This window comes from Eretmochelys imbricata, chromosome 3 (assembly GCF_965152235.1).
Source record: "Eretmochelys imbricata isolate rEreImb1 chromosome 3, rEreImb1.hap1, whole genome shotgun sequence".
NCBI lineage: Eukaryota > Metazoa > Chordata > Testudines > Cheloniidae > Eretmochelys > Eretmochelys imbricata.
The window spans coordinates 672,493-680,597 of record NC_135574.1 but is presented as its reverse complement, the minus strand read 5'-3'; the positions used below and the strand labels follow the sequence as shown (position 1 = coordinate 680,597).

General features: G+C 65.7%; 1 protein-coding gene across 1 annotated transcript; it reads left to right on the top strand.

Moving 5' to 3' along the window:
• The first annotated feature begins 117 nt into the window (after window positions 1–117).
• Window positions 118–7,585, top strand: KRTCAP3 (keratinocyte associated protein 3). Its single transcript, XM_077811475.1, is given in 8 exon segments — window positions 118–250; window positions 2,306–2,490; window positions 2,973–3,032; window positions 4,347–4,547; window positions 4,665–4,799; window positions 6,898–6,969; window positions 6,971–7,110; window positions 7,112–7,585. Coding segments are annotated over 8 exon segments (954 nt in total). The 5' UTR covers window positions 118–225; the 3' UTR covers window positions 7,248–7,585.
• The last annotated feature ends 520 nt before the right edge of the window (window positions 7,586–8,105 follow it).

Sequence of the window (8,105 nt, the reverse complement as noted above, 5' to 3'; positions counted from 1 at the left end):
AGAGGGGGATCGGGGCCGGACTCCTGGGTTCCGCGCCGGGGTGGAGGGGCGGGGCCGGACTCCTGGGTTCCGCGCGAGGGTGGAGGGGCGGGGCCGGACTCCTGGGTTCCGCGCGGGGGTGGGAGGCCGGCGTCGGACTCCTGGGTTCCGCGCCGGGCTGTGAGGCTGATCCGGGCTGGGCCTGTGGCTGCCGGCGGGGCGGTGACGGAGCCCGGAACCGGCGGGATGGGCTGCGGCCGCTGCGGGTTCGGTGAGTGCCGGGGTCCCGCCCGGAGCCCATTGGGGGGCGGGCCTTCCTCGAATCGCCCCCCAACACCCATCTCCCTCACGGGCAGACTCCCCCCCGGCCGTGCGTGACCCCCCATTGCACACTCAGGTGTCTCCCCCCTGCTGTGACCCCCCCAGTGCACACTCAGGTGTCTCCCCCCCCCCAGTGCGCACTCAGGTGTCTCCCCCCCGGCCGTGCGTGACCCCCCCATTGCACACTCAGGTGTCTCCCCCGGCCGTGCGTGACCCCCCATTGCACACTCAGGTGTCTCCCCCTGCCGTGCGTGACCCCCCCATTGCACACTCAGGTGTCTCCCCCCTGCTGTGACCCCCCCCACTGCACACTCAGGTGTCTCTCCCCCCCCCCCCAGTGCGCACTCAGGTGTCTCCCCCCCGGCCGTGCGTGACCCCCCCAGTGCACACTCAGGTGTCTCCCCCCTGCCGTGCGTGACCCCCCCAGTGCACACTCAGGTGTCTCCCCCCTGCCGTGCGTGACCCCCCATTGCACACTCAGGTGTCTCCCCCTGCCGTGCGTGACCCCCCATTGCACACTCAGGTGTCTCCCCCTGCCGTGCGTGACCCCCCCATTGCACACTCAGGTGTCTCCCCCCTGCTGTGACCCCCCCACTCAGGTGTCTCCCCCCCCCAGTGCGCACTCAGGTGTCTCCCCCCCGGCCGTGCGTGACCCCCCCAGTGCACACTCAGGTGTCTCCCCCCTGCCGTGCGTGACCTCCCCAGTGCACACTCAGGTGTCTCCCCCCTGCTGTGACCCCCCCAGTGCACACTCAGGTGTCTCCCCCCCCCCAGTGCGCACTCAGGTGTCTCCCCCCCGGCCGTGCGTGACCCCCCCATTGCACACTCAGGTGTCTCCCCCGGCCGTGCGTGACCCCCCCAGTGCACACTCAGGTGTCTCCCCCTGCCGTGCGTGACCCCCCCATTGCACACTCAGGTGTCTCCCCCCTGCTGTGACCCCCCCCACTGCACACTCAGGTGTCTCTCCCCCCCCCCCCCCAGTGCGCACTCAGGTGTCTCCCCCCCGGCCGTGCGTGACCCCCCCAGTGCACACTCAGGTGTCTCCCCCCTGCCGTGCGTGACCCCCCCAGTGCACACTCAGGTGTCTCCCCCCTGCTGTGACCCCCCAGTGCACACTCAGGTGTCTCCCCTGTGCCGTGCATGACCCTCCCATTGCACACTCAGGTGTCTCCCCCCTGCCGTGCATGACCCCCCCAGTGCACACTCAGGTGTCTCCCCCCTGCCGTGCATGACCCCCCCAGTGCACACTCAGGTGTCTCCCCCCTGCCGTGCGTGACCCCCCATTGCACACTCAGGTGTCTCCCCCTGCCGTGCGTGACCCCCCATTGCACACTCAGGTGTCTCCCCCTGCCGTGCGTGACCCCCCCATTGCACACTCAGGTGTCTCCCCCCTGCTGTGACCCCCCCACTCAGGTGTCTCCCCCCCCCAGTGCGCACTCAGGTGTCTCCCCCCCGGCCGTGCGTGACCCCCCCCAGTGCACACTCAGGTGTCTCCCCCCTGCCGTGCGTGACCCCCCCCAGTGCACACTCAGGTGTCTCCCCCCTGCTGTGACCCCCCCCAGTGCACACTCAGGTGTCTCCCCTCTGCCGTGCGTGACCCTCCCATTGTACACTCAGGTGTCTCCCCCCTGCCGTGCATGACCCCCCCAGTGCACACTCAGGTGTCTCCCCCCTGCTGTGTGTGACTTCCCCCAGTGCACACTCAGGTGTCTCCCCCCCCGCTGTGTGTGAAGACCCCCCCTTATTGCACACTCAGGTACACTCCCCCTATGCCATGTGTGACCCCCTCCACGGCACATTCAGATACCCTCCCCCCATGCCATGTGTGATTTCCCACCCATTGCACTCGGGTACCCTCTACTCCGCAATGCGTGACCCCCCTCAGCACACTTGGGCACCTCCCCCCCATGCCCCTTGGGGGGTACTAGGCCCTTACGCTGTGTGCGATTCTCTCCAGTGCCCCCCCCAGCGGTGCAAGCCCCCCCCATGCCTGCCTCTCTTGCAGACTTGGGGCACGGGCCCCAGCGCCTCATGCGGTCTGGCATTACCCTGATCATCCTGGGCCACTTGAACTTCATCCTGGGGGCCATCGTGCACGGCACAGTCCTGCGCCACGTGGCCAACCCTGAGCGCACGGTCACCTCCGAGTACACGACCGCCAACGTCATCTCCGTCGGCTCCGGGCTGCTGGTGAGTGAGGCCCCGCCGGCCGGCCCTGCTCCAGCACCCGTAGCCCCATTGCTCCCCCCCGGTGTCCCTGGGGCTCCAGCTGCCTGCAGGAGTCCCTGCGTGGCCCCGTGGGGTGAGCCCCAGCGATGTGCCTGGCGAGCCTGAGCCTGCAGGGACACGGCGGCCCTTGCCCGCTGACCCCGGAGAGAGACACGTGCTGGGCAGCTGAGCGCAGCTAGAAGCTGGGCGGGGAACTGAGGCCACTGGGCCCGTGCAAGGAGCAGAAAGCAGAATCCCTGCTGCGGTGAGATGCCAGTCCTGCCCCCTTCCGGCCCAAACGCCAGGGTCAGAGCGTGGGTGTGGCTGATTCTGGGCCATAGGGCCCCTGATTTAACAATGCTTTTACTTGCTATGCCCCAGGGACCAGCCCCGGGGTCTGGGGCAGCTGCGGCGGGGGGCATGCACTGGGGGAGGGACTGACCCTTCCCCCCGTCTTTCCCTAGAGCATCACTGCTGGGATTGTGGCCATCTTGGTGTCCCAGAACCTCCTCAAGGCAGCCCTGGTGAGTGAGCGCTGGGGAGCCGGCGGGGCTGCAGGGCCGGGTGGAGCGAAGGCCAGTGCTGGGGTCACAGCCGGGGAACCCAGGGTGGGAGGGGGAGGCCAATGCTGGGGTCACAGCCGAGGAACCCAGGGTGGGAGGGGGAGGCCAATGCTGGGGTCACAGCCAGGGGATGGGGGGCAATGCTGGGGTCACAGCCAGGGGATGGGGGGCAATGTTGGGGTCACAGCCCCGGGGGGGAGGGGGGCTGAGTTCAGGCAGGAAGCACCATTCAGGGCTGTGGCCCAGCTCCTGCAGCAGCCGCTCCCTGGACCTTGCTCCCTGAGGTGCCTGTCTCCTGCTGTGTGGGCCCAGCCTGCTTTCAGCTGTGTCCTCAGCAGGCCACACCTGCTGCAGATAAGGCCCCAGCTCCTTCCATCCGGGCTGCTCCCTGTCCCCGCCTCCGCCCATGCATGCCAGGTGCACAGACAGACCTCCCCTGGCTGAGTAAGGCCTCCCCAGCCCGTGCCAGGCACCCCCTGCTCTCCCCAGCCAAGGACAAGGCCCTACCTTGTGCTGTGTAAATACGTGACAGCCCCTCCCTGCCGCCAAGCGCTCACAGGCAACCCCACAGCCCTTGACACAAGCGGGGGGGCAGGTCCGCCCACCCCATGGCTGGGCAGCGGCTGCGCTGTGCAGCATGGTGCAATGCAGGTGTCTCGGCTCAGACACTGGCATTGGCTCGGTGCAGGATGACCCGTCCCCAAGGGAAAGCCAGGCGCAGAAGTGGGGCCTTGGGGCACTAGGAGGCAGAGGGCACCCAGGGTTTGTGCCAAGCCCTCCCCGTGGCTAGGCTGGCAAAGGGCGCGTCTGACACCAGCTGTAAGCAGACAGGACGGTGCCAGGCGCAGTCACCAGGGGGTGGGGGAAGGGGCTGCCAAGAGCTGAGGCCGCCAAGAGCTGAGGCCAGGGCAACGGCTGCCAGGCGCCCATGCTCGTTAGTGCGGGGATCGGGTAACCCTGGAACGGGTGAGGCAGGGGAGACCCTGACCCCTGCAGCTTCACATGGACACGGGGGTGGGGCTGGGCCCCGTGGGGCTGCAAGGGCCTGGGGTGCAGGGAGACGTTGGAGGCCCAGAGAAACGTTCGTCTGGGAGCAGCTGCTCCAGTTGCTGGAGGAGGGGAGAGGTCGGGTCCCTGCTTGGGCGTGTGGGGCCCAGGGCCGCTGCCCACCTCACCCCGGGCTGCTGGAGCTGGTGAGTGGCCCCTGGCGGGGGGTGGGGCGACGCCCCGTGGCTGCCCGGCCGCCTGCCCCCCAGCTCTGGTCTCTGCCTGCAGCACTGGGCCTTGCTGTGCGTCTCGCTGCTGAACTGCCTGCTCTCCGCGGCCTGCAGCTTGGGCTTGGCCCTGGCCGTCTCCCTCACCATCGCCAGCAGGGGGCACCGCCTGATCGTGGGATGCAACAGCTCCGCCCTCCCAGCCGACGCCCGGGCTGCCATAGCCACCAACGACTGCCCCTTCAACACCACCCGCATCTACGTGAGTCCCTGCTGCGGGGCTGGGCCCTGCCCATTCGTCGCCCCTGGCGGGCTGGGCTCCCCCTGCTCCCTGCACGCCCCCCTGCTGCATGCCCTGACCTGACTGCACACCCCGCAGGACACGGCCCTGGCGCTCTGGTTCCCCTCCATGGTGATGGCTGCGGTCGAAGCGGCGCTTTCCGGCAGGTGCTGTGTGGTGTCCCTGATCCTCCGCGGCATCGGCCCCTGTGCAGACACCTACATCCGCCAGCAGGTCAGAGGTTCCAGCCAGAACCGCCCCCTTCTTCCCCTGGCGCCGCCAGGGACTCTCTCGGGGGGGTGGGGCTCTCCCCATTTGGTGCACCAGACAGATTCAGGTGCTGTAACCCTGAGCGCAGGGTCCCAGGGTGGTGTCCCCAACACCCACTGAGAGGTGCTGCACCCCCCTCGGGTGTGAAGGGAATGAGGGGCCAGAGCAAGTGTGGGGTTGGGGGGGCTCCAAGGCCAGATATGTATGGGTTGTGGGGTGGGAGGGTCCAGATTACAGTGCAGGGCCAGGGGTGTCTCCCCAGGGCTGATAGAGGGGCTGTCCCTCATCTGCCCCCCATGCTCTGCCCACCCAGCAGCATGACACACTGCTCATCCAGCTTCAACCCTGAATAAATCTACTCGATGCGCAGCGGCTGTCAAACCAGCTACCAGAATGGTGGGACCCGTTAGGAAAGAGAGAGATAATGAGACAGAAAATGTCATAATGCCACTGTATAAATCCATGGGACGCCCACATCTTGAATACTGCGTGCAGATGTGGTCGCCCCATCTCAAAAAAGATATATTGGAATTGGAAAAGGTTCAGAAAACGGCAACAAAAATGATTAGGGGTCTGGAACAGCTTCCATATGAAGAAAGATTAATAAGACTGGGACTTTTCAGCTTGGAAAAGAGACGACTAATGGGGGATACGACAGAGGGCTATAAAATCATGACTGGTGTGGAGAGAGTAAATCAGGAAGTGTTATTTACTCCTTCTCATAAACCAACAACTGGGGGTCACCCAATGACATTAACAGGCAGCAGGTTTAAAACAAACTAATGGAAGTATTTCTTCACACAACACACAGCTTGTGGAATTCATTGCCAGGGGATGTTGTGAAGGCCAAAAGCATAACTGGGCTGAAAAAAGACTCAAATAAATTCACAGAGGGTAGATCCATCAATGGCTATTAGCCAGGATGGGCAGGGACACAATCACATGCTCTGGGTGTCCCTCACCTTCTGCCTTCCAGAAGCTGGGACTGGAGAATGGGATGGCTCACTTGACAACTACCCTGTTCATTCCCTCTGGGGCAGGGGTTGTCAAGCTTTTCCTTTCCAAACCCCCCCCACCCCCCAAGCGTGCTATTGAAAACTCCATGGCCAACAACAACTGTGTTTCTGTATATAAAAGCCAGGGCCGGCATTAGGGGGTAGCACGCAGGGCAATTTCCTGGTGCCTCATGCCACAGGGGGCCCTGCGAAGTTAAGTTGCTCAGGCTTTGGTTTCAGCCCCAGGTGACAGGACTTGGAGCCCTGGGCGGTGGGGTTTTGGCTTTCTGCCCTGGGCCCCAGCAGGTCTAATGCCAGCCCTGCTTGGGGGACCCCCTGAAACATGTTCACGGCCCCGCAGTGGGCCCCAGACCCCTGGTTGAGAACCTGGGCACCTGGCACTGGCCGCTGTGGGACCTGGAGACTGCGCTAGGTGGCCCTTTGGTCTGCCCCAGTTTGGCTGTTATGACCCCTGCACACCTCCCTGGGGGTTCAGTCACCCCAGCCCTGGCATCACACTGCCCCTGGGGTGCTGCTGCCCAGGGTGCCTCGCTCAGGCATCTGCGTTCCTTTCCAGCTGGAGGAAGAGATGGCAACAAAGGAGGTGGCATCTGAGGACCGGCCCAAGCAAGAGCTGTGCCAGCTGCTGGCTGTGGCGGACGGGGCCCCGGCCTAGGGGCAGAGGTGAGGGGAGTGTGTGGCGTCACCTGGCCCAGCAGGGGGAAAGGGGCACATGGGGGAACCCGCTGGGTTGGTGGGTCTCTGACTGTCCAGCCCAGCCTGGCTAGGAGCTGCTCAACCCGGTGCAACTTCCACCCAGGCAATGGGGACCCTGTCACTCCCCCTCCTGGCTGGGCAGGGCCCCGTTCCCTGCCCGCGCGGGGCTCTGAGTCCCACGGTGCCACCGCCTGGCAGGGCCCCATTCCCTGCCCATGCCGGGGCTCCGAGTCCTGTGGTCCTGCCCCCTCCCGGCCCGCGCCAGGGGTCCGAGTTCTGTGGTGCAGCCGCCCGGCAGGGACCGCAGGGGTCTGCAGCCACCACAGCTGGACAGTTTCTTTCTCTCGCAGGCGCTGCTCCAGGAACCCCCCGGCCACATCGGCCGGGAGCGGGTGAGTGAAGTGCCCGTCATGCTGATGCAGCCCCATGGGAGAGGCAGAACGCAGGGCCAGGAGGGAGGGGGCAGCTGCCCCTCCCAGCAGACTGTTCCTGGGGGAGCAGGCTCTTGGCTGCTGTGGCAGGGCCCTGCTGGTATCAGGGCTCCCGCGGCTGTCCCTCTCGTGCCAGTCCTGCTGCTGCCAGCCCTCCTGGGGCTCTTCCCACCATGCTGTGCTGCATTCCCAGCCCCATAGGGCCATGGGGGAAGGGATCCCACCAGAGACACCAGCGGGGAGGGGAGAGACATCTGGACAGCCAGTGACCCCGCTGCAGGTGGGGCTGGCCTTTCTCAGCACGCCTCCCTCCAGCTCTTCCCCTCAGCCTCACTCCACACTTGCCCCTTAGCTCGCCCCCTCCCACTCACACACCCAGCCACGGCATGAACCGGCCCTCGCCCCGGCATGCTGCGGGTGTGCTCGGCCCCAGGCCCTGCCAAGCCTGTGGCGCCAGGACAGGCCACGGCTCTGGGGCTGTCCTGCACCTAGCACACGGGGCTTGGCTGGCCCTCAGGCACCATCCGAATAAACATGGTTAATAAACTCTCAGTGGTTTGGGACCTGGCTTCCCAAGCGACTCCCCGAGTCTGGGTGAGCTGCTGCAAGCGAGAGAGTCACTGGGTACAGCCCTTGGCTGTCCTCTGAGGGGGGCTGAGCCGCAGTGGGAAGCAGGTTGTAACTGCGGTCAGTATAGCAGGGAGAGGAGTCTGGCTGTGGGTGGGTCTGTGTGTAGAAGAGGGAGGAGCGTGGCAATGGGACTGGTGCACATAGAGCAGGGAGAGGCCTGGCAGTGGGGGTGTTAAGGGGGGAGGAACCTTGCAAGGGGCAGGGCATGTTGAAGGGGTGGAGCCTGCAGGAGGTGGGGCATTGAAGAAAGGGATGGAGCCTGGCACTGGGGCCATGGTGGGGGAAGGACTCTCTCTGGGGCCAGCCCGTTGTTCACCAGCTCGCTGTTTGGGGGGTCTCAGCCTTAGAGGAAGATGTGGGGTGCTGGACGCTCTGCTTACACAGTCGGGGCCTGCTGCTCGGCGCTCAATCCTCCCCCTGCACTTGCATCCCCCAGGCAGCGGAAGGGCCCAGCCTACCCGACCCCGCAGGGAGCGGTCTGGAGGGCAGGGCCCCTG